Here is a 25,606-nt window from a genome sequence, read left to right on the forward strand (position 1 = left end):
TGCTGGATCCACCTGGGTGACCAACTCTCTCTCATCCTAGCGTTAATCCTGCATCAGCAGGGTCCGCTAGTCGGCACGCCCGTCTCCATTTGGTGGTTTGAACCAAATCTTTGAGATGACGTTGCCATTAAATGCAACCGAGAATACTCCAACCGGCGCGTCGCACCTGGGTGACCAACTATGCACCAGTTAATCCATCGCTATACAGTAGCACTATGTATATGACCAAGTAGTCAGGACCTCACTTTAATGTCTCATCCAAAGGATGGCACCTCCTGCAGTAGAGCGTCACTGTTTTAGAATTTCTGATCCCAGGGGAGGAGTCCCACCTACTGGTCCCGCAGCACCACCTACAGCACAATCTTCTTTCAGACCAGATCCAACCTGGCTTCTGTTCTGGGATCTGACTTGATCAGGCAAGAATTAACCATTACCTTGTCCAATCCTCTTCTCTACACATTTTTTTTTAAATCCAAATGATGTTCTATACAAAGACTACAGTGACCCTGTGCCCTCTTTACAACTGAAGACAGCCATTTCTAGCCCACAGGTTGTCAAGCTCCAGTCCTCAGGGGCTCCAGGTTGAGCTCCTGGTCCTTGGTTGATGTTGGGTTTTGTTCTCTGGGTGAACTTCAGTGATCATCTGTACAAATCAAACTGAACGATTTCTAACCAAAATGCCTTCAACATTGAAAGTCTTCAACTAATGAATCTGTCATGGCCTGGAGAGTCTGGGCACTGATGTGAGTTGAGGCCCAGGCTGCAGTCTCCAGTGCTGTCAAATCCAGTGCACAGTCCTACAGCTGTACCTGCATAGTGCAGCTCAGCCAAAAACTGATGGACATTCCATGATGACCTGCTTTTGATTATATCATTTCTTCACCAAATCCCCTGCATTTCACAGAAGTGTGGTGGATCCAAACCCAGTGGATTAAAAACCTCTATTCAGACACATGGCTGTTTCATGATTTATTGATTAAGTCATGACCACAAGACTGAAAATCGTCTCACAACTCTTTGCTGGCAAGATGATACCTTGTTTTACACTGACACCAAGGACAGGCTTGTGAGGTTTATGGAACATTTACATCATGCTGCCTCACACACTTTGCTTACATTTGTATTTTTTTAATTTCCTGACCACATTTACAGCTGATTTATTTTTTCTAAATCCATCCATCCATCCATCCATCTTCTCATCACTTTATCCAACAAAGTCTCTTTGGACTGTGGGAGGAAACCCAGGAAGAACATACAAAACTCCACACAGACGGCACCCCAGGTCTGGAAGTCTCCCTCCTCAGATGATCTTCAGCAAGCAATGCTAGCTATGAAGACTACAAAAACATCTCAACTATTATAAAACATGAAAAACAATTGACTACTTGCAATGGGTCTCTCAAAAAGCAATAGATTCATTTGCTAAAACCCTTTTTATTTCTTATGATATTGATATGAATCCTTTCAACAGGTGGCCCTTAAACTGGAACAGTATCTTCAGCTGCTCTACAACTTTTATAAATAATTTGATAATCAGATCTGTAAAGGTGATCCAGGCTGGACAGGCACAGATACCTCCGCCCACTGTGGCTTTCCTGCACAGTGCTGACTGGTAATTGGAGCCAGAGGAAGACAGACAGACAATGGAGACTTATTTCCGCTGAGGCGTCCCCAGGCTGCCATGCCACACCTGACCACAGCAAGAGCAGATTCACGATGTCGGACTCAAGAGTCAAGCAAGGGTTCCTGCAAACGACAAACGAAGGCACTTGAAAATCACGAGGTCAAAGCGTAAGACTGCAGAGTCAGACACGGCACTAAGAAGCTGTCAAAGCAACGTCCGTGGAGTCACAGCTGTTCTTAGAAGACCGCTGAGGCTTGGCTTCTTTTTCAAGCACCCCAGGACACGTGGAACACATCAGGAATGTCTAATCAGCACATGGGGAAAATGCTCCAGCCTGGCCTCACTCACAATATATAAAAAAGGGAATAAATGCTACCTGAAGCCAGTGAAAAGAACATTTAAACATGGCCACAGAATTCACATCAATGCATGGATTAAAAAAAAAACATTTTTTGTTGCTCTTCCTTACTTGTGTGGCGTAGATACCACATACATGTGTCTCAATAAAACGTGTGCACCTGGTGTATATAAGCGTCAAGGATTTACTTTGTGTTCCAGAACTGTTCTCAAGACAATTTCAGTGCTTCACAGTTACACCCTGGAGGTCTTGTGTTACCTTCTGCTGCAGGTCCAGTCCGCTGCTCTTGTGCCTGCGGGCTTTGGAGCACGACAGGGTCCCAGCACAGCAAAGCACGCCACACAGCGCCAGCAGAAAAACACTCACCACCAGCAAATGATGCCAAGCAAGAGCCCTGTCCTCCTGAAATCAACAGAGCAGAAAAACTGGTTGTTCACTGGCTGAGTCACAGCTTGTCCCAGGCAGCTGATCAAACAGTCCAGCAACGTCTGATCCTAATCCCAGAAAGCAGTGGAAGCATTTGGAGTGGACTTCTGCTTATTTTACTGAATGCTTTAGTTAAAAAAAATAAAGAACGATTATACTGAATTTGAAAGGCTTGTCAACCAAGTTACAGTTTTTTTTACAATAGGAGGACTTGCCTGGTTCCAAGGATGACAAAGTCACTTCTGTTGTCAGTGCTAGCTAACTGCGTGTGAAGTATAACAAGAGTACCAAAGTACAAGAAGTATAACCCATAATGTTACAATTAAACCTGCACTTCATTATATTGCAGTCTTTCAAATTACTTGTTAAAGGAAGCCATTTGGACCTGTGCAGGACTCACCTTCGACAGCATAACCGTGAGTTTGGGATCAGAGGTGAACACAGTGCTGTAGCAGCCAAGTGCATTCTGGGGCTCCTGGGAGCTCAGAGGTGAGACAACAGCTCTCACTGAAGGATGCTCAGAGTTACTGTCCATGCCAATCGGACACTCCTGGGGGTGACTTAAGTTAAACAAGAAACATCAATTTTCTGTTAAATATCAAATGAACAGATATTTCTCCCCCACTTACTGTTTCTCAAATAGTAAATATTCCTGGTTATTGTACTTGTCCATCTACTGACTAACCACGTTGATCTGTTGTATAGCCAATACACTAGCATGCGAAAAGCATGTGCAGTGATAGACAAAAAACATTAAGCAAAGGACACAACTAGAAACTAAAAGGTGGAACATTTAGAACTCATAAAGGGAGACACTTTCTACACAAAGGGTAGTGGAATCTGGAACGAGTGAGGTAGCAACAATGTCACAGCCCACACTCTCAAGAAATGGCTGGATGAGATCCTCAGGTCAATTAGGCAACAGCAGGCACATGAGCTAAATCAGCCAGAAGTTTATTCTTGCCCATCTCTAAAACATCTACTTCTCTAATCAATATCCCTTAGGGTAAGTCAATGCTTTTTACCCAGGGGGCTGGCCCCATCATCGAACTGAACCCAAGCTAATGTGCCTCTTGGGAGACAAGGCACAGCTTGCACAATTACCATGTGGTCCTGCCCAGTCCTCTCCCAGGAGTCCAGCCCAGCCTGCAGGTAATAATCAATCCAGTGCACAGGGACCGGCAGACAGAGCCTGGATTCATGTTAGTAATTCCTACACTACAGGTTTAATCTTGCAGGTCAGGCAGAGATTTTGTTAATCCTTTTTTAATCAGATGAGACTAATTATAAACCTATCCAGGGAATCATTTAACACAATCGGAACATAAAACCCATCTGCTTTCCGAGTCTCCATTCATCTGTAGCAGCCATCATGATATGTATTTTTTGTACAGTCACCTCTTTCTAATCCTGGCTGAGATGCTGCTGAAACTTTATATGCTTTTGTACTGTAACCCTGCTTGGATTATTTGTATATATGTTGTAGATTAACAGGCATCCTGCTGTAAATATTTAAACATTTAAGGGCTTTGCTTCAGGTCCTCAGTGAATAAGATGTGACCTTCTTGATTCTGATAACATCTGTACATGACAACATTAACGCAAAGCAAACTCATACAGTAAGGTTGCGATATAGTCACAGAATTAGTACTGCAGAAGAGATCGATCCTTAGAGCTGGCAAATATACAAAAGGAATCAAAAACTAATAAAGTATGTGCAGGAAAGATGCATTTCTCTTCAGCTTTTCTAAGAGGAAAGAGCAGTTTAAGGGAAGTAAGTCAATTTCTCATTCGTATCTTTTAATCTTAATAGACTTGCATCTCTAATGTCTTCATTTACACCGGAGGAGCGTCGCTCCCTGACTGGCCGGCCAGCAGCGCTGCGCTGCCAGTTTCCCAGCGGACTCACGGGGTGTCGGGCAGGAGGCGTGCCGGGGCGCTGAAGCCGATACAAGTCCGGCTAGGACCTGACTGGCGCTCGGACCCGTTGCCAGCCAGCTGAGACCACGAGGGTAGGATGAACGATATATTCAGGGCCGTCTTTTCTGCAGAGCCTTCACACAGAGACACAAAGAGCAAACAGTCACGACGGTGCAGCTGAGACACGAAGCGCAAGGCAAGCAAACCATCACATTCGCACTGGACCTTTTCATTTCACTGACGTTTAACAAGACCGACTCAGGAGTCGCAGACGTTTTCCAGGTTGCAGTGTCTACTTTGTGTCTGTTGTGGAAAGTACATCATTTATTTATTTTTTCCGCATGTAATTCTTTACACCTAGACAAAATGCTAAAAAGGGAGACTAGAATAATCAAGTCTTTCCCAGAAAATGATTTGTTGTTCTTGAGCTACTGATCAAACATGACTATGGTTGATAGGAGAATGTTAATATTAATTTCTTTGGGGTGATCTAAATGCTGCAGGTGATGGGGTACCAGACTTTGAACAGTGCAAAATAAATAATTACATTGTGCTCCAGTTGTGTAGAATGCTTGCTCTCATATCTTAAATATTGCAGCAACAGCTAATTATTAAGCACCAGAAATGACGGATAAACGGAAATAGGTAAGATATTATCTCTAATGCATTTTCTTGTCATTAAATGCCACAAGAAACAGAATAACAAATACAATGTTTAAGTCATGCATTTCATGTAAAATAATCTACCTAGATTTGTACCAGAATCTTAGTATGTCAACAATACCATCCAAAAGCACCTGCAATTGTACCATAACACAGAGGCAAAGTGTATGTTTTAAAAACAGGCAATCCACAAAACTGCATGGCTCCCTCAGCCCCTGCTTTGTAATGCCAATGACTCATGCTTCTGTGAGGTGGTGCTGGGTTGATGCGAAAGCTGCAGCTGACTGATCTCCGAATCTGAATATCTGCCAGGGGTCAGAGCTGCACCTACAGTAACTGCACACTGCCATCACGAGTTTCACACAAACAAGAACCTTCTAGTAGGACGACATCAAGATTAATGATTCCTGCTCCCTTAATTGTTATTTTATTTCCAAATTTCTTTTATCTTAAGAAGTATCCACTCATGTTCCTAATGAAGAGCACTGGAACCTACAAAAGGGTGGTGATTGAGGTACTGTATATACACATCAGTGTACTCCTTCCTGTGACTTAATTACACGTTTACTAACTTCATGCACGGTGTTGTGATTCAGAGGCCAGAAGCAGCTGATGGAGCGGAGATGGATAATCACCCTTAAAGTCAAGCTGCTTTCCCCAGAGAGTGGCCCAGAGGTAGACGGGGTCTTGGTCCCGTCTCTGTGGGGCCCAGTCCAGCTGACCGAGGATGGACAGATGGGTCAAAGTCAAGGGATCGCTGGAGGGGTTGCCTACATGCCCATCATGCGTCTCGTGTTGCACCAAAGGGGCAGAGGCGTGTGTCTCCCCAGTGACCAGAGGCGCCGTCGAGATGTCTGTCCCGTTCTCCAGCACACAGAACCGCAGCTTTGCAAGAGAGCCCAACACCTGGTTCCAGTCCTGCAGGGGTTTAAAAAAATCATACACCAGAGAAATGGATCGCACCTCTTCCTTTTGTGGACTAAACCATTATCCAATACAGGGTCACAGAGGAGTCAGAGCCCATCCCAGCAAGCAATGGGCACAAGGCAGAATGCACCCGGGACAGGGCCGCCAGTCCATCTCAGAGCAGACACACAGGCACGCTCAAACTCACACCAGGGCCAGTTCTCCCAGAGGCCAACTGCCTTACCAGTATGTCTTACCAGTGGGAGGAAGCTGGAGCACCTGGGGGAAACCCATGCAAACACTGGGAGAACAGACAAACTCCATCCAGATAACACCCCAGGACTCAAATTGAACTCGGGGCCCCAGCGCTGTCAGGCAGCAGTGCTAACCTCTGCTCCCACTCTTGTGAAAACCCTTGTGCCCGCAAGCCTGCAAGCGTGCAGCGATGTCAGCGAGACTCGTGCCACTCCTCCAATCAGTATCGTCTCTCCCGCAAGGCAGTGTGGACCTTGTGGAACAGCCACGCATGAATAAGTCGCTCTGACGGGTGGGCACGTCAGAGCAGCATGTCTGTAGGCCCTCATACACTGCAGAGCTGAGGATTAAACTACAGACAGTTCCAAACTCGGAATGATATATAATATAGATGGCCATTTTTTTCCCCAAATGTAAAAAAACACAAACATAGCAAGCAACATTATAAAGTTTGATTGTTCTGTGTGTTGTCTTGCTCTCAACTTGTTTAATCAAAACCCTTAAACGTTAAACATATTTTTAAAAAGCACATGCAGAGAAAGGTGTAAAGGGAGTAATGTGACAGATGCATGTCCTGCGTACTCATAGTACAAACCCACTGTTTCTATAGTGAGAGGGGGGTTGAGCAAGGCTGACCTGGACAATGTCAGGGTTCTTGACCTCGTGTGATCGGGCGTAAGCTCCAAAGCCGATGAACGTCACAGCCAATGAGAGGAGGCAGAGGAAGAAGATGACAACTGGTGGCTGGTCCTCCGTACATCTCCGGAGATTCCCAAAGGGCTGCCATGCTACCATGGCAACAGGCACAGCCACCTGTCAACAGAACACAGGCCAACAACACTGCTGTGAGATGTTCCTGGGTGGTAATGTGCCTCTTATCCCCAATTACACCATGGAATCATCAAGGAGCACATGTGGGTGTAGGGCAGGTTTTGGGGGGTGTATTGACTTCCACTACACAGTAGTAACACCACAACGTCCCATCCTCCTTTGTTCTAGAGCTTCTTCTCTGTCCCTGGTCGAGTTACATCTGTTCAGCAACTGTGTGGTAATTAATGAGCGTCAATGTGGCGTTCAGTATTCGTTGATTGAGAATTATCCTGCTGTTTGCACCAGGAAGGCTTGGGGGCCTTGATTAAAAGAGAAGGGAAGCAGACAGACAAAGAGAAAAGGAACACACCGACCCCGACAAAGACACCGGTCACAGCTCCCCCCAGCTGTCACTCTGTCACACTCAGAATCACACACAGCCACAGCTCTCCACCCACTGGGGACGCCGTCACTGGGGGTCTGCTAATTGACAGATCACGAAAATCACACAGCTGAGTACTATATAGTTAAGATCCGAGTATTACGGACCTGGATAAGGTGAACAACACTCCTTCAAACTTCCGAAACAGTGTTGCGTGGCGAGTAAGCACAGTGTCGATACCCTTGAACCCTGTGCATACACCGTTTAGCTTCCATGCCGTGACAGTAGACTGTTTATGTCTTTTATGTCTAATGATAGCTGAGAATAAGGGAAGACCAGCAAATCTGACCACAGGCACAGGATTCTTTCTTGCTACAACTATGGTGCTACAACGCAACTACCAAGACAGAGCATCCACCCAAAAACAAGACAAACCAGTCTTTTCAGTTTAATTTACTACTTAACTGAGTTTAAGTGAACGTGCTTAAAGGTTTATCTATCTTTTCGGATATTTTAGAGATTTATTTTATCATAGTTTCTCCTGTGTCCCTCCCTCTTGATGCCCTTTTTTGGACTTACAGTACATCAGTGAACCAAACTGTAATGTTTACTTCGAAGTGCTTACAGGATTCAGGAAATGGAGAGGCGAAAAACACCGTATTTAATCTCAAGGGTAATGTTTTCCTACAAGAAAATATAATGACTAAGCGTCCCCACACCCTAAAATAAACTGGAAACACGAATAACTCCGGCAGTTTCTAGCAAAGCGGACAAAATAGTATCGTTCAATCAGACTAGCTAAAGCTCGTATTGCAATTGATAACAGTATAACCTCCGTGCAAAAACTTAATCTTTAAAATTAAAGGCAAAATACACAGTTAATTTTTCTATTTTAAATTCTGTGTTTCTGCAAAGATAGGCCTCCAGTATCTGAAAATAAATTACCATATGTTTTGAACTCAGGCAAGATACAAACAAAACCTGACAAGCTGGTTTAACATAAAAACTATTACGTGTCTGTGAATTCCGTAAATTCCCGTGCGTAATGTTCGGCCCGTGATCTTGAAGCGGATAAATAAAGGTGCATCCAAATTTCTTGAGCCAGAAGATCATCCATACAAGAACATGCTATTCATGTTGAGTGAGAACTATCATGCAGTTTCACATCCCTTTACTAAGGGCAAAGTTCTCTCATCTGCCTTCAACACTGCACAGGGAGACGCCATTATCTCTGGTAGGAAATTCAAGGAACTGTAGAGCCCCGCCCTGTTTCCGCACGGAGGGATTATTAGGCGACACACTGGCTTTTCGCTGGGAGCTCTCTGACGTGTCCGAGGTGTAGTTGTCAAACTATGCTTGTACAAAAATGTGCAATATATCGACAGTAATTCCCAAATAAAATCATACCCAATGAACAACCAGCACAAACCACAGAAAAAGTAAAACTTCGATAAAACAGCAGTGATCATGTTCATTGCACGGCTTCATCCGTTTCTCGAGGTTTCATGATGAACTTTGCACGGTATAATTTTTTAAAAAATTGTAGTTGTATTGAAGAGTCGGTCATATTTTGACCTCTAAAACTCGTATTGCATTCTTTGAAGGGGCTATATACCATAACTAGTAGTGCTGCGTGTCTTGTAAGGTATCTGCTCACTGGGAGCTGATGTTAATAATTGTATACTTTACAGTCGGTTTCGAAAATGAAGAGTCGGTTAAGCTGTTTCCAAGGATGGTTTGGGACGATAGTAATGTCATTGAAATGTTCTAAGAAAGTGAAGACAGTGCTAGTACTAGACTCTTTACAGATCAGCAGTTTCAGGCGGAGTTGCACAGCGGTTCCATGGTGTAATGGTTAGCACTCTGGACTCTGAATCCAGCGATCCGAGTTCAAATCTCGGTGGAACCTGAGGTTTTTTGTTTGTAAACGCACATCTTAACCTAATTCATTCGCAATTCAACGAGATATTAGATCTTCATATAAAATCGATATTTAAATGTTCTGTGATAAATTGCCTAGTGTTCGCTTGCATTTTCTAAGTATTCTCATCAGTGAACAAGTCAGTATATTGTAGAAATTGAGGGCGCTTACGACTGTTATGCCTTGTATAGAAGTGATACAGCCTTTTTGGGTAATCTTCTAAAGTTTGCTCTTTATATGTGTGCTTTTAATGCATAAACAGTCATTACCCACAATGTCATCAGTATCTAACATTATCCGTATCCATCCGGCGAAAAACATGTAACGTCAGGACATACTGTACTGGATAGGCGGAATACTCCTGTGAGAAGAGCAGGTTATGTCTGCGTCCGTGGAACAGGCGTTGTTCTTTTTCGTTGACTATGCGTAGTGATACGTCAATATGTACATTATCCAATAGCAACGTAGTGCACATGAAAAAGTATACATTCCCTGACCGGGAATCGAACCCGGGCCGCGGCGGTGAGAGCGCCGAATCCTAACCACTAGACCACCAGGGAAGCTGTAAGCATTAGCCCTGCTATTAGATGTCAACAGGTGTGTGGGGGCGACCGGTTACCCCGAATCTGGTGTGTCGTGGACTCGCTTCTTAAGAGATTTCCCAAGTCGGGCAGATCATGATGCAGCCGGTGCGCCTCTCTGTGCAGTGCGCCACAGTCGCCCTGACGCCCTCACCTGGAAACTTTGTGCGCAACATATGTCCCTCTGAGGAGAACTTTTTATTTTGTCAGAAGTGTTTTAGAAGTCGTAAGACGAAGGGCGTTATTCAAAGGCAAGTTGCTCTGCGTGGTAAGCAAGTTGTGGACTGATCATAAAACACGTTGAAGGTGCTCCAGTGGGAAATTGTGGACTGAAGAAACGAGTGTCGTGGTTCCATGGTGTAATGGTTAGCACTCTGGACTTTGAATCCAGCGATCCGAGTTCAAATCTCGGTGGAACCTCTGACCCTTTTACTTTCTCTTCATACGAGATAAAAGCACCTTTTGCATTCTCTTAGAGCAACAGCTAAAGGTGCTACTGTCACATCTTACTTGTTTCGTTCCTTCTTCTGTCGGTGCCGGTGCTGTTTGTCACCGAGGGAAAACCGTTAGTCACATCTTCAGACTCGCTGGCCGCCACTAGCAGAAACCTCGATGTAGTTGTCATTTACAACCAAAAACCTTTTTTTTTCATTCGCTGTATGTCGCGATACATTAGTACGTCAGGTCCACCAAATGTTCGTGGTCCCTCTGAAAAAGGAGGCATTCCCTGACCTGGAAACGAACCCGGGACGTCGCTGCTTGCATTGTTGAGCGCAGAAAGAAGACAGTCGGTCACACCCCGAATCTTACTCGCCGCCGCTAGCAGAAACCTCTAGGCGCTTTTCATTAACAGCCGAAACCATTGACCATCATGATGCTCTGTGTCGGACGGATCACTTCTGCAGGGAGGGGCCGAGGTAGGTGCACTGGTCGTTGACGTTGTTCATAAAGCTATTACCAACGTCCCTGGTGGTCTAGTGGTTAGGATTCGGCGCTCTCACCGCCGCGGCCCGGGTTCGATTCCCGGTCAGGGAATGAATATTATTTTCCCTTTTCTTAATGGATCGTACTGCTCTGAAATAAGCTTTTGCATTACGTTTTTTAATGAATTAAAACTGATTAACAAATATAACCACCTTTTTTAAACGATATGGCACAATATTGTACAAATATTACACAATATTAGTGCAAAGTTAAGAAATAGCCAGCAGCCGCATCACCCTGCAACTCACAACTGGCAGCCCACTGAAGCTAAGCAGGTGTGAGCCTGGTTAGTACCTGGATGGAAGACTCCTGGGAAAAACTAAGGTTGCTGCTGGAAGAGGTGTTAGTGGGGCCAACAGGGTCCACAGTCCGAACCTGCCAGGCCAGAGCCCCATCTGCACACACACGAACACCACACATTGCCCAATGCCCACACACCCCACAGCCCCCAGAACCCCCACACACTACCCAACGCCCACAGCAGCCAGAACCCATCACACACCCACCCAGCCAATGCACCCATGCCCAGCCACCACTGCGTCACACCTCGGCAGACCGCAACAAGAGTTGTCCTTTGGACTCTAGGGGCATCCTGGCTAAATTTCCCATAATCCCCCCTGTATGAATTGGTGCACTATGGTTGCCATAGTGCGCCAGAACGCTCCCCACACATCAGCTATGAGCAGAGTAATGTAGCCAATTCGCAGAGGGGGATTATTAGGAGGCCATGATTGGTAAGGGCCAATGGGAAATTTGGCCAGGATTTGGCACAGGTCTTTTTGAGACACACCCTGGGATTTTAAATGAACATAGAGAGTCCCCATCACTATACTGAAATAAGCTATACTGGGGCATTAGAACCTACATGGACCGCAGGGTGAGCACCCACTAACACCTCTTCCAGCAGCAACCTTAGTTTTTCCCAGGAGGTCTCCCATCCAGGTACTGACCAGGCTCACACCTGCTGAGCTTCAGTGGGGGTCCAGCTGTGAGTTGCAGGGTGATATGGCTGCTGGTGTTGTTAACTTTGTTAATTAACAAAGTCTGTGACGATCCTTGAGGGACATCAAGATCTGCCGTCTACCTCCTCTGTGCTAAACATACCTCACTCTGGACTTTACCAACCTGAAATGAATGAAACAAACATGAAGAGCTTGATTTGAAGAGTCCTGATTTTCCCTACTAAATATCTGCATACAATCATATATTCCATTTTATTAAATTCCAATTTATTTATTTTAAAAAAATAAAAGTCTCAAAGCACATTAATTGAATGGAACAGGCACTGTCCTTTGGATGAGATGTAAAAGGAAGGTCCTGACTCCGTGTGGTCATTAAAAATCCCAGGGTGTTTCTTGAAAAGAGTAGGGGCGTCCTGGCTAAGCATTTCATATCAGGGCACAGAAAGACCTCCAGCCTGGTAAGAGAGAAACTAGGCCTTCAGACCACAGTGATGGCAGCTGGCCAGTTCCTTCACAGATACAGAGGGAGCAGCAGGCCTGTACTAGGCCTGTATGGACAGACACAGGAGACAGACTGATCAAAGAAGCATTTTAATATCTTGATGGAAGATGGTGGAAAAATACTGCCATCCAGTGGCAGCACGTTTCCTGTGTTTCTCTTGGGAGCTGGCAGTCAGTACATTTCACCTACCACCAAACACAAGTCAAAGAAAATAGCCCCAATGCAATTTATCCCTGGCATGCCTTTGATCCAAGATTGCAATTTATCATCATTCAGCCATTTATGAGCTTAGGTTACTGGAGCAACATAGTAACACCACTCCAGATCAAACCTAAGCTGATCTGCTACTTTCAGGAATTTATTTGTAACTCTTAAAATAGGCTGGTGGATAATTGATTGCAATTCTGCAATAACAGTTTAATTGCTTGTGATGATGTGACAAATTTGTAACATGAGATTTATAGCAATGTTTATAGCAATTGATATCAAAAACATTAGTTTCCACCATGGCAACAATTACTCATAATGAAATTTGTGTTTTTGACGTTCATTCAAAAACTGGAATTGCTAAAAACAAACCAGAGAGTGAGGAAGGGGAGTGAGTATACTAAAAAGCATCTAAAAGTGAATACGTATACTTAAAAAACACCTACAAGTGAATGAATCACTTATAGATGTTTTACATAAAAACAAATCGGAGTCACACAGCCACATATAGTCCTCATAGGACACGTAATTAAGGGTAAACTAAGAAATTCTGAAATCTCTTGTACTTTGCATTTTTTTAAATTCAGTCCCCTCCTCCCTGTTCTAGGGTGTCCAGTTGAACCAAGCCACCCAGGTGTGACCCAGAGAGAGACGGAGAGGGAATCCTGCTCGCTCGCTCGCTCGCCCGCCCAGAGAGAAGACGGTGCCGTCGCGGCACTCTCAGCTCCAGCCGACTGGCACGGTGGGGAAGGCCCACAGATCAGGGTGTCCCATGTGCAGCAGCCCGCTGTAGGGAGACTTGCTCCACTGAAAGGCAGGCACCTGATCCCACGTGGGGCCACTGGCCGCCAGCAGCTTGTAATCCCTGAACATGGCGTAGGACGTCACCTGTGGGCAGCAGGAGAGAGATCAGAGCTTTACATTCTCCACTGCTCCTAACCACAGGGGTGTAGGACCAAGACTCCCTGACTTGTCTAGCTGACGACATTGGGATGGTATGGTCCGCCTGGACAGCCACGCTAACAGAAACCACCCACAGCCATTCTGGTCATGCAAAACAGAAGTACCTCTCTGCAGACGTATTGAACTTGGACACCATGATCCAAAAGCCACTTAGAGTCTAATTAGTATTTAGATAGTAGAAGCTGGTGTGCTGAAAGTACTTGGAACAGCCAATCACAAGATTCTCACGCAAATCTGTTGAGGGCCATTTGGGATTATCTGGAGTCCGAGGAGAATAAGAGAGAAGTTAGCAATAAAAGATGATTGACACCTGAAGAAGGCACCACGGCTGAAATGTTGTGTTTTCTTTCTTTTTTTTCAGCATGGAATTAACCTATTACTTGTTCCTTTGCAGCCTACGCATGCTGACGCAGCTCCCCACCTGAACTAATAAAAGGTGTATATCACGTCTTGTACAGCATTCCCTAGAACTGCAGCAACGGTACGTCAGATATACGCTGTTAACCAGTACCACTACCACCCTGACCAGGAGTATGTGCTTAAAAAAGGAGATGAGTTTGGTGAAAAGGAAAAGCCAACTACAGCTCAGTTTTCATTACACAGTAAAATCTCTGTTTGCAAGTTAATAAATGCAATTACCTGAACTTACATGGGGGAAAACTATGGTATCCATTTTCCAGTCTTCAATTGTCATTTAAAATACTAACTACTAATACCAGCACTATTTCTGAAATAGTTAACCGTTACAGCAAATATATGACTAATCAGCCACTGAACCACACTCAATCTCCCTATAAGGGAAACAAACTCAAAATCCCCATCTGCTGAGACTTCAAGGCACCAAACCCTTGCAGATACCCAGGTCTTGCTGCGTCTTACTGGCTAATATATTTACAGCTTGTTGTGCTAAAATGATCGCTTTATGTTATATAAAAAATAGAATTTCATGCAGTTATAATCCGCTTGTTTCTCAAATTGAATAAATATAACACATTGATCATAATTCAAAATGTGCTTATCTTTTTATGGTAGGACTACCAGAGGCATCGTTTACGCCAAAAATACTGATCGTACTGCCTATGTGGTCCTTCTCTCACCGATTTACTAAAACGACCCTGTTCAAGTCACCCAGATGCGTTCACCCCATTGAGAGTCGCACTGAGGACAAACCACCCTTCCTACGGCGTTCAGCCATCTTGTGTGCTCGGTGTGTCTCAGCTTGTACACCAGAGCCCGCGAAGAAGGGTTCGAGACTCACCTTCATGTCGGTGCTGCCGTGAGGCCTCTGCCTCAGGGCCCCGAAGGGATACGTGCCGTTGGCGGGGTTGAGGTCCGACCGGGCGGAGATGGCATTCTCTCCATTGCTGGGGGGGTCACAGCCCTGGCATCGAGACAGGGGATCCTCCCTGAAGTTATTGTACCTGGGAAGGCAGCAGGAAGAACAGAGCCCTTCGCCATCGTGACCAACTTCAACCTGCAACGCTCGCTCACGCCAGAACACCACGAGGCGCGTTAGTTACCACGGCAACTGACACCCCCTCATCTAGCACTGTCAATACACGCTCCGGGAGAAGATCTATTCCACCCGGATTCACCACCGGACTTCGAAGATCATCCTGGCGCTCCTCTGTGTTTTCTTTGGTTCTGTTCTAGTTGTCCTCTGGTTCTTGACTTCGCTATGTTTTGACTTTGCCTAGGTTCGTCCCCTGGGCATTCTACCGTCTACCTCCGGCTATGAACTTCCGTTTTGTTTTTCGGTTTTGTTGGTCTGTCCTCTGTCCTGTCAGCTTCACCTGCGCCTGGGCTCACCTGACTGCCACAGACCACTGCTCCGACCTCAGGAGCAAGCAGTTCAGCACAACTGACACGCATATCAACACGATTAAATAAACTTTTTCATTAAGCTTTACCGAGCATCGCCATCATAAGAAAGCTTACCAATTTCTCTTTTAATTAACCTTCCTGCCATTTCATTCATTTGGAGTCAATATGCTTTCTCAGTTGAGCTCAAGACTTTATTGAGGAACTGCTTTACCTGTTTTGCAAGCTCAGTTTCTCCTTTTGTTCTTGCTGGTGCTTCAGCAAAAACAGAAGGTCACTTGATGGATTACTCATCCCTCATTCTTTAGGCTTAAGTGTCATTTACACTAAAAGGGCCTGTTATGTTATACTATGCAATTCATTTTCATCTGTGCATCACTTCTACATCACAAAATAGATTAAATTTCCAGGTATGCGCAGGGCTGTGTCCTGCGCTTCAGAATGAGGCAACAAGACTTCTGGCGATGTAATGCAGCCTTACTACATTGTGAACAAGCAGGCTTGTGAATACAGCCGGGGCGGTGCGGTGGCTCTGTGGCTCAGGATCTGCGCCTGTGGCTGGAGGGCTGCTGGTTCGTATCCTGCGGCCGGCAGAGGAATCCTACTCTGTTGGGCCCCTGAGCAAGGCCCTTAACCCCAACTGCTCCAGGGGCGCCGTATAAATGGCTAACCCTGTGCCCTGACCCCAAACTTCTCTCCCTGTCTGTGTGTCTCATGGAGAGCAAGCTGGGGTATGCGATAAATAAATTCCTAATGCAAGAAATTGTATATGGCTCATAAAGTGATCTAATCTTATATGCAATAGAACTATTGCTCTCGACTTCAAGACGGGTTTGCCAACAAAGGCGACTTGTTAACTCTACATGCAGATTATGCGGGAACATTTCTCCAGTGAAGTGTCTGCTGCACAACCTGTAGTCGCTCGTACATCACATGACATCAGTGATTACAGAAACTAGTAAGCAGGAAGGGCAACATCACGTCACAAGTAGTGCAAACCTGAATGCGAGTTTGTAACATAGCAACTTACAGAACTTCCACCAAGTTCACGACTTTGTGCTTAATTTGAAATCTGTAATTTTTTTCTACAACATCAATTAATTCATTGTTACCGAGACTTAATAACTGAGAAATTGGGGCTGCAGTTCCCCTTTAATAATAAGGGCATGGATCACCCATGTGTTTTGTTTGTAAAGGAAACTCTTTCTGGGTCACTCCTAATTCTAAAGGTTCCAATATGAACCTATAATCTGATCCTGTTCAGTCTGGCACCTCCAGCACATACACACACACCTCATGAGGCGGATCATGGAGTCCATGTCGACCACAAGGCTGTGGTTCCGCTGGAAGATCTGAGCCCGTGGGTTCTTGTCAAAGGAGAACCAGTCTCCATACTTCTGGACCAGAGCTGGGCAGCCACTGGCATTGAACACCTTCTCAAAGTAGCTGCAGAACACAAAATGGATATCGATTTCCTTTAAAAAAAGAAGTCTGATAATAACAAGGTAATTACAAGGATAATTCCTCTAAATACCAGAGAGAAAAAATATCAGAGTTCCATGCAATGGTCCACAACGTGCTTGGAAATTGAAAAGGGTTCCTCAGACTGGAACTGCCCAGTATGAAGCTTTGCTCATGGTGCCGTTTCACTGAGCCATAAAGCAGACATGTTTATTTTATGTAGAGTGTCAGTCCTCCATTTCTGCAAGACGTTACTTTAATTCATGCATATTGCGGGGTACTTACGGGATGTTATAGCTGGCCCAGTAACTCTTCTGGAGTAACTCTTTGGTTTTGTCCTCAGTCACAATCAGACCTCTGCAGAAACAAAAGATGAGCAATAAGAATTGCACCCTGGGAAACCACAGAGAGCCTACTTGAGAATCCATTATACCCTGATAACCAGTCAGTTTATTGCTAACATTTTCATTAATTTTAACCACAGAGCTTTCACGACATGACTGCAACTTAAAAGGGACTAAAGCTCTTATTTTAGACCAAGGACACACTTACGGAATCTGCTCCAGAACTGTTAAGAGATTCTCTTTGTCCGTTTTCCCAGGGGTGAAGTGACTGTAATCTACAATCATCCACTGGTTATTGTACCTGTGTAAAGAATGGGAACATGGGCACAGGACAGAACTGGATTTGACAAATTGATTGTGTGACACTCATCACTAATCTCTTGCATCTGGCAGCTGCAGAAAAATATGGCAACAGATATCTGGGATATTTTATTCTCTTCAGTGGAAGAGTAAATCATAAAGTGGGGCAATTCAAGATGAGTTATGACACAGGGTGACATTAGCATCACCCGATTCATGACAAAAAATACTTGTAACCATCCTAAAACCGAACGCTGGGAAATACATCAGTCAACCCAAATTAAAACAAGTGGGGACCCTCATGTAATTCTCACACAAGAAATAAATATACTGATGCGTTTCCTATAGAGATGCACACCGTGGCCCAATTGTGAAATCACAAAGAACTCTTGGAGGGAACGTTTGTTTGTATACAGGCCCTGTACTCAAAAGTAAGCGTTTACCTCAATACTGCAAAACGTGCGCTGAGCCAACACACAAGTAAAAGGCGGGGATAGAAGGAGAGCACAGAGAACAAGCTTTGCTTCTCCGAGTGCAGGTTTTCTGAAAAGCTTTCTTACGTCCCACTGTTGAACTTGCTGAAGACCGCAGCCCAGTGCGAGCCATTCCTCGCCAGCCGATTGGCCACCATATTGCGCAGCCACTCCATCACCGCCCCCTCAGGCATCACGTACTTCCACAGGGCAGGGTTACTGTTGCCAATGGTCGTCTCCATGGTGACCTGACGGGGACAGACGGAGAACAGAAGCTCATTGGCCAGCTCTGCTGTCACCGGCCGGACAGCCTCCTGAATTATGCCTCGACTTTGTTTCAGCGATTAAGACGCTAGTAACATGGCCGGCAGGGTGGTGGAGTGGTTGGCATTGCTGCCTCATGGAGCTGGGGCCCTGGGCTCCTTTCCTGGGGCACAATCTGCCGGGAGCTTCCGTGTTCTCCCCCTGTTCAGGTGGGTTTCCTCCAGGTGCTCCGGTTTCCTCCCACACTCCAAGAACTGTGGCTTCTGGGAAAACGGTCACTGGTGTCGGTGTGCGCCCCAGGATAGACTGGTGTCCCATTCAGGCTGCAGCCTGGGACAGACCCCAGCTCCCCTGCGACACTCGAGTGGAAGAAGCGGACGCTTGCGCCACTACACACAGTACTAGTAACCATGGAGAAGATGGCAACAGCATATGACAACATCCACAGACCACATGGTACAGATAGCTCGCACCCGGTTTCCTCCTCCACCTAGGGACTCACCAGTCCACTGCTCAGAATGTAGAAGTCATCTCCAGAAAAGATGGAGCCAGGATAAGAGGAGAACGCTTGTGTCCCACCAGGAATAGGATCTTCAACTGGACAAAAAAGAAGACATCTTGTCAGAGAAAATTGCATATTTCTGAAAACAAAATCCTTATTGGGTGGTCCCCCCCCCCCCCAAACTGTGACTCGCATTAAGATTTCTAATGTCACATTATTACAAAAAAAAAAGTTACAGTTTCCTTTTACAGTCATAAACATTTAAGCTTTCCAAGAAAAACGCTAAACATTTCAACCTCTTGATACAGACCCCACTTCGCACACATCTGAAAATGGCCCGGTATGATTAAGCTGAATCGTGTGGCAGCACTTATCAGGAAAAATACTCGTTTTGTATTTCTAGTTGGTGCTAATTGGATTCGGTAAGTTTGGGCTGAGAGAGGAGTCACCGTCATCGTGGCTGGGTTTGGTGCGATGGTGTTTAAGCGCTTGTGTGACGGGATCTAGTGTTCACCACCGCACACACTAAATAAAGGACTTGTTTTCACAGCGGTGCAGTGTTCATCCTCACAGCACTGGGGCCCTGGGCTCACTTACAGACCTGAGGTGAGGGTGCTGTCTGCGTGGTGGTCGTATGTTCACGTGGGTTTCCTCCCACAGTCCAAAGATGTGCTAGAAGGGTAACTGGCCATGGTGCGAGTGTGAGTGAGCGTCACCGTGCATTAGGGCTCAGGGTGCACCACGCTTCACACCCATTGCTTGCCAGGACAGACTACGGCTCCCCTGCAGCCCCGAACTGAAAGAAGTGATTTGGAATCGGACGGAGAGATGGACAGATCACCATCACCCCAGTGGCGGCACCTTGTGGGGACTTCCTGAAGGCAAAGGAGTACTTCTTCATGATCCTCAGCATGGACTGGTAGTTGTTCCAGGTGACGTGGGAGACTAGCAGCTCTCTGTTGCCTGGTAGGAGCTTGATGAGGGCAGAACACGATCCAGAGCCCAGTGTTCTCGATAGGCTGCTTTTGTTAAGGGCCGCCTCTAAGTCCTCCAGGTCTCCGCCCATCTGAAAAAGCCTGTCCAAGCAGGGGACGCCATTACACTGCAGACCCAGACTAACACTGGGGTATTAAACCACTGTGGGTAACGTTTAAAAAAAAAGAATATTACATGCACAGTCAGCTGCCAAATTTAAATTTATTTTCCTTATCCATCAGTTCCTGCAGAGCTCGAACTCTGAGCTCCTAAATCAGATTTCTGCGTTTCAGGACAGACAGCACTAAGTAAAGCTATGTTATATTACTGTATGAAAGGGATACTTTCATATAGCATTGTGCCTTGTAATGTAATGTGCCTTAGAAATTATATACCTCAAAAAGAAAAAGAAAAAGGACAGGTCAGAATTTGTGTACGCAGGCACAGGTATAAAAACATGAACACAGGAAACAGATTTGATATTAACAAGCACAGCTACTCATTATCCATCTGAAATGTAGCAGCTGGCTCGTCCCATCATGCATTAGAGTTGGTTTCATTAAAAGACCGATAAATCAGGCTCACTGAGACCTTGCTGCTCTCCTCAGCACAGTGCAGCATGAGCCCTGGCATAATGACTGCGGAGCACAGCGCCAGCCTCTTTCACCAGCCATGCTGGCAGCAGGGAGCTCACTCACAAGAAGCCAAAGGGGTTGACTGAGAACTGGCCACTGGGAAAGGCCACCTGGTCGTTGTAGCTGTCCTCTAGGCCTCTCAGCTGCAGCAAAGCCAGACGTATCTGACAGAGAGACCAGAACAGACCAGTTCAGGCTACAGCTGCATGAACACAACCAGACAATCCCCCCCCCCTTTTAACCTCTTTATTCAATTTGGGGTCATGGAGCACCAGTCCACCAAAGAGCAGACAGACAAAACACACACACACACACACACACACACACACACACACACACACACACCAGGGCCAGTTTTCCCAGAAGCCAATTAACCTACCAGCATGTTTTTGGACTGTGGGAGGATCCGGAGCACCAGGATGAAACCCACGTGAACATACAAACTCCACACAGATAGCACCCCAGTCTGGAATTGAACCTAGGACCCCAGCGCTGAGGCATGCCCATTTTCTCTTCCTGCCACCTAAATCTTTGATTTAACTTCTCTAGTGAGAGGCGGGGGGGGGGATAGAAGTGGACTCTAAATGTGCACAATCAGGAATCTGAATCCTGTTCCAGACCTCCACACTCAAGCGCATTCTTGTTAACAGCGCAACTTGATCAATAAACCACTGGTCCTTCGGCTGCACAGCAGGTTTTACACAAAACAATGTCCACACTATACACAGAACGACATTTTATGGTTTCACAAGCATAGTTCTACAACTTTGCTTTTTTAAAATAGCAATAGAAAATGAACTATCAAGCATATTCAGGTACTAGCCTCTGGTCTCAAAATGAATTTCCATTTCCCCAAGACAGTGGTACTTTGCACTTCTCTTTGAGAGCTTGAGGCAGGTTTTGCTGACAAATGTTTTTTTTCTTTTCTGCTGCAGAGTCAGTGCCTTGTGATGAGCTCTTGTGGCCAACAACAGCTGAGATACACCAGCACAAGACACAGGACATGGTCAGTATTTTCCAATCCCACCAGCAACTATCAAAGGCTAATCTTCAGAGTCCTTCAGTATAAATCTATATATCCAGATAAGGCATCGAGCACTTCTTTCACTGAACACGACTTGAAATGCAAAACATTCTCTTAGCGTTGCAACCCTGTGGTCAGAGTCACACACACAACAGGCACTCCTGGAAACAGAGGTCTGATTCCCCACAGGGAGCAAGGACTATCCGCAACACGGACATCCTTTCTGAGAACAGGGACCCCTTCATCTTTCCACCCCACATTTCAAGATAATTATGAAACTACTCAAACCCAGAAAGGAATTTGCACAAATTGCACAAGTTGTCTTTTGCACCCATGTGTAAAACAAAATGCATTGTTTTGATGAGTTTTCAAACAAAAACAAAAGTTTGAAATATGCACCCCGTTAAGTTTTCCTACTGTGCTTTGCACCAGATCAATGTGTCCATCTGTCCCTGCACTCAAGCTGAATGAGATGAAGCCTAGTACAGGACAAAAAAAAATCCTTCACAAAACCCCTTTCTACAAAGACACCTACTCATCTGAAAGTCGAGCTCTGGGAAGTCTGTGCACTTACTGAAGCACTTCCAGCTACCCAGAACATCTGAAATCGCACACCTCCTCCCCCCAGTACCTGATGCCAGTACTCGGGGTCGTCTGCTTGCTCCATCTGCTGCTCCATCCACTGCAGATTGCGGATGATGTAATCCTTCAGCCTCTTGCAGTATCCACTCTCGTATTTGAAGGGGCCACAGTAGCCCACCATAGTGTTCATCCAGTGCTCATACAGCAGCTACAGGAGGTGAAAATGACAGGCTTAGCACGGCTCTCTTCGCCCTCTTCCACGAGGAACATTGGATCAGAGGCACAACCAGGACGTTCTTTTCCAAATGCATATCTCCCTTTCAATCGGCACAATGCGTTTATTGTGATCTTCTTGGCATTGATTCTATGCTAGATGATGATGATTCGATTACTAGAAATAAACAATCTTAAACATTTGTAGTCTGCAGACAATGCACACACACACTCAGCTATTTCATCTGAAATAACGGATGTCAGGTGTTTACCAGTTCATCAAATGAGAAAAGTGACAAAGGGGCACAGGACACCAGTTCTTTGGGGGCTAAAATGGGCAGCTGGAGATGTGAAATGAAGGCTCGGGGGCACCCAGTCAGCCTCACCCACCGGCTTGGTGTCTCCTTGCAAATAAAGTAAAGCAACCTGCAGCTGGATCAGAGCACAAGGGCGAGGGCAGCTAAATGAGAGCAAACACCCTCATGGCTGCAAAGTAAATGGATCTGGAGAAGATTCATTTAAAGGAGGGGGAGGGTACAGGTACTTAAAAAAATAACAAGAAACAAAACTCCCACATAACTGAGAAATCAGAATTCTCAGTGGGGCGTTTATTGTAAGACTTTCTTCAGAGCCACAAAATGTTTACCGGGCAAACCTAAAGGGTACTTTACAAACACACATAGTACCTATAAGCAACACAGTTAAAAATGAGAGTATTGAACACATCAATTCATAGTTTTCCCCCAGAAAGTCCTCAACAATAACACCAATATCAGCCTTTGCAAATAATTAACAGACCTGCCAAAGCCAGGCTGAGCCAGCAAACCTGTAAGCCCACAGTTTTCTGTGCTCAATCCCTATTCAAACAATGAATTTCAATTAACATGGATCACATTCCTGGTCTCTTACTCCCTAATTCAATCCCCACATAAAACCGGGCAGCTCTGTCTTTCTATTTTTTTATTTTGGAAGCCTCCTTGCCTTTTTTTAATCAAGTGTCTCAAAGTTCCTTCTGAAGCAATATGTTTCAAAGTTCAAGCATGCAAGAGAATGATTCATTGATTTTTCCAAAGCACAGCCAAACAAAACCAGACAGTACTCAAACTAGAAGACATGTTTGATCACGGTACAGAGTAAACAGTTTTCCTTACTCCAAGAATCTAATTTAGGACTGCAATGTATAACACTACAACTTGTCCGTGCGCATTTCCAGATCCTACACTATCCTGACTCCAGGTGCCAGCCAGTGTGCGGACACACTTGCCTGTGAGGTGACAGCAGCCTCCACTGCCCCAGCTGCGTAAGCCTGGAGGCTGTCGTTGTACCGCCCACTAGTGGTAACTTCCAGATATGACCACCTGCAAGGACATGCCGTGAATTAAAACAGTAAATCACAGTTCCTGTCGCAGTGACAGATCAAACAGCAGCGTCACCGCGAAGGCTTTAGTAAATTCGGATATCCCACGTCTTCTTTAAACCAGTTCTCTGTGCTGTCTGCTATCACACCTAAAGCACATTTTTATTTAAATTCAGAAACAAGTTTTGGGTCTCTGGATGGTAACCAAAAAAAAAAGAGCAGCCAGCATAGCAGTTTCAAGGAACTGTAATTTGACTCTACAAACCACAAACACTGAGCAAATTCAGTAACACTTCCAAGTACACACAAGGGAAAAAATATTTTAACTGCATTAAAGCTAAAGAAGGAACACTGTCCCAAACAAATGTGAATACCTTACCCTGTCTGCTTTATTTCATCGGCAAAATTAGCCCAGGCTACAAAGTCTGGTCGAAAACCATTTGCTAGCGTCAGTTTTCCAGTCTGTCTGTCTAGAAACGCCGAGCAGACCTCTGCCCGAGTCGACCCGAACCAGGACGAGATCGTTAACATCAGGAATACCGCAACGCAGCCAGACATTGCCGGGGGATTCCAGCAGCTCCGACCCGCTACACCCACGAAAGCCATCTTTGACTGCTACAGGTCATATGACAAGCTGCGGCCACCCGGCCCCTCCCCTCCCCACCCCGCACAAGCCCCGCCCATTTGGCCTCGCAAGGGCTTCTGGTACATGTAGTACATTATGAAATCCGAGGCTTTGAAACAGTTCATACCAATTCAATGCAACAAAGCGCTCAAACCGGTCGAAATTTTTTCCTATAGTCGCAAATAACAGTAATTTACTTACATTATTTCGTTGAAGTCTGTAAAATATCTGCACATAGATAAGGATAGAAAAATACAAGTACCAGTACGTTAGTTCAGGTACACCAGTTCTTCACACCTGAAGAAGGCTCCACGGCCGAAACGTTGTTCTCTTTCTTCTTTTTTCAGCCTGGAATAAACCTATTACTTGTTCCTTACCAGTACACTAGTGTGTTTTAATTTGTTCTGCATTAATGGATTACAATATATTACCTGTGAGGAACATGCCCGCATTTTTATGGAGAAGTGACGTGTCGGGACGTTGAAAATAAAAAGTATTTTTACACGTTTGTAAAAATTGCACGGGAAATAAACAATACCTCCATTAAACCGCTAGATGACAGTATTTCTCTTTCTCTGTTGGAAAACGGTGTTCTGTTGGGCTGGGATGTCTGCTTGAGTCTCTTGAGTGGTTTGTCGAGCGCTTGTACTCCTCAGACCAGTTTTATGACGACCGCTGATTACATATTAATTACCTCTTAAATGTTTCGTGTCTATTTAATTATATACATCTGTAAGACAAACACCGTGAACGTGAAGAAAATGCAAATATTACAAAGGCACCCATATATTAAAAGCGAAGATATCACAAGAAACGCCATCTTAAATAAACTTGGTCTGCAAGCACCTATGCATAATGTTTATAAGAAAAAGAGCCAAGTTTATTACCTGTTGTTACTTTGGCTTTGATATAATAGTGCCCTGTAATTGTATAGTATTTTTAAATCTAATTTATGTATTTTGAGGTGGAAATATTCTTTCTATATTAATGGTAAGGATAAATGTTTTATATATGCTAAAAATATTGGCGGGTGGCCTAATCGTATATAAATATGCGTTGTTTCTGCGACTGGAAGCCGTGTCTACAACACAGTTAACAAATAAACATATATATGTATGTGTGTGTGTGTGTGAAAATTGGCTTGTAGTTTGAATACATTTCGCTAAAATTTACAAAAAATTGGTTCATTACGAAAATGAGCATACAATTATAGTATGTTGTATTTAATATTGTATTTTTCTTTACTGCCATTCAAAACAATTTGTCTTAATCAACAAGCCATCAAACATATCATACAGCTCTTACAAAACAATGGCAGTGAGAAACAGAAAGCAGAAATCGTCTACCAAAATACACAATACAAGGTATTGCAGCACTGCTCTTTCTCTTCCTGCAAATAAGAGGTCATTATTAAAACATTAGAACTGCAGAATAGAACAGTTCAATGCCAGTCAGAATAGCAGTATATTCTGACAACACACTCAAAGCGCAGAGAGCACACAATGCGAGCAGGAGACAGTGAAACGAAAGCAGAATGGAGCAGAAGGGATGTGGAATTAGTGGTGA

At 44.9% G+C, this 25,606-nt stretch overlaps 2 protein-coding genes and 4 non-coding genes across 7 annotated transcripts; 3 read left to right on the forward strand and 3 right to left on the reverse strand.

The window, feature by feature from the left end:
- Window positions 1-954: 954 nt before the first annotated feature.
- LOC148819292 (transmembrane protein 248) lies at window positions 955-8,599 on the reverse strand. Of its 2 annotated transcripts, none has more exons than XM_088935785.1 (7): window positions 8,358-8,599; window positions 6,789-6,965; window positions 5,627-5,909; window positions 4,318-4,462; window positions 2,809-2,968; window positions 2,241-2,384; window positions 955-1,746 (listed from the first exon to the last, which is right to left on the reverse strand). In XM_088935785.1, the coding sequence occupies exons 2-7, from the start codon at window positions 6,945-6,947 to the stop codon at window positions 1,726-1,728; spliced, it is 912 nt and encodes a 303-aa protein (XP_088791911.1). In that variant the 5' UTR covers window positions 6,948-6,965; window positions 8,358-8,599; the 3' UTR covers window positions 955-1,725. The 2 variants fall into 2 exon arrangements, with proteins under 2 accessions (XP_088791911.1, XP_088791912.1); XM_088935786.1 differs by lacking the exon at window positions 8,358-8,599 and adding an exon at window positions 7,512-8,295.
- Window positions 8,600-9,181: 582 nt separating this feature from the next.
- trnaq-cug (transfer RNA glutamine (anticodon CUG)) lies at window positions 9,182-9,253 on the forward strand. The gene has a single exon. It is a non-coding gene; the product is annotated as a tRNA-Gln (tRNA).
- A 500-nt stretch (window positions 9,254-9,753) lies between these two features.
- trnae-cuc (transfer RNA glutamic acid (anticodon CUC)) lies at window positions 9,754-9,825 on the reverse strand. The gene has a single exon. It is a non-coding gene; the product is annotated as a tRNA-Glu (tRNA).
- Window positions 9,826-10,194: 369 nt separating this feature from the next.
- Window positions 10,195-10,266, forward strand: trnaq-uug (transfer RNA glutamine (anticodon UUG)). The gene has a single exon. It is a non-coding gene; the product is annotated as a tRNA-Gln (tRNA).
- A 543-nt stretch (window positions 10,267-10,809) lies between these two features.
- trnae-cuc (transfer RNA glutamic acid (anticodon CUC)) lies at window positions 10,810-10,881 on the forward strand. Its single transcript has one exon. It is a non-coding gene; the product is annotated as a tRNA-Glu (tRNA).
- A 1,487-nt stretch (window positions 10,882-12,368) lies between these two features.
- Window positions 12,369-24,039, reverse strand: plbd2 (phospholipase B domain containing 2). The gene is made up of 12 exons (XM_088935760.1): window positions 23,795-24,039; window positions 23,323-23,416; window positions 21,895-22,053; window positions 20,303-20,403; window positions 19,491-19,705; window positions 18,630-18,724; window positions 17,951-18,111; window positions 17,299-17,391; window positions 17,032-17,103; window positions 16,579-16,731; window positions 14,723-14,885; window positions 12,369-13,389 (listed from the first exon to the last, which is right to left on the reverse strand). Exons 1-12 carry the CDS (start codon window positions 24,019-24,021, stop codon window positions 13,222-13,224), a joined length of 1,701 nt encoding a protein of 566 aa, XP_088791886.1. The 5' UTR covers window positions 24,022-24,039; the 3' UTR covers window positions 12,369-13,221.
- Between the last annotated feature and the right edge of the window lie 1,567 nt (window positions 24,040-25,606).

The sequence above is a fragment of the Atractosteus spatula genome, chromosome 17, assembly GCF_055471065.1.
Source record: "Atractosteus spatula isolate fAtrSpa1 chromosome 17, fAtrSpa1.hap1, whole genome shotgun sequence".
In the NCBI taxonomy this organism is placed as follows: Eukaryota; Metazoa; Chordata; class Actinopteri; order Semionotiformes; family Lepisosteidae; genus Atractosteus; species Atractosteus spatula.

Bases quoted from the DNA above. Each gene is read 5' to 3' on its own strand.
- LOC148819292 (XM_088935785.1), bottom strand. From the start codon at position 6,947: ATGGTAGCATGGCAGCCCTTTGGGAATCTCCGGAGATGTACGGAGGAC. The intron at 5,910-6,788 runs GTCAGCCTTGCT...AAACCCCTGCAG, and splicing joins AGAACCCTGACATTGTCCAG to GACTGGAACCAGGTGTTGGG. The intron at 4,463-5,626 runs GTGATTATCCAT...CTCTGTGTGAAG, and splicing joins AAAGCAGCTTGACTTTAAGG to GCTCTGCAGAAAAGACGGCC.
- plbd2 (XM_088935760.1), bottom strand. From the start codon at position 24,021: ATGGCTTTCGTGGGTGTAGCGGGTCGGAGCTGCTGGAATCCCCCGGCA. The intron at 20,404-21,894 runs GTACTGGGGGGA...TCTCTCTGTCAG, and splicing joins ACCCCGAGTACTGGCATCAG to ATACGTCTGGCTTTGCTGCA. The intron at 16,732-17,031 runs GTAAGTACCCCG...TGTGTTCTGCAG, and splicing joins TGGGCCAGCTATAACATCCC to CTACTTTGAGAAGGTGTTCA.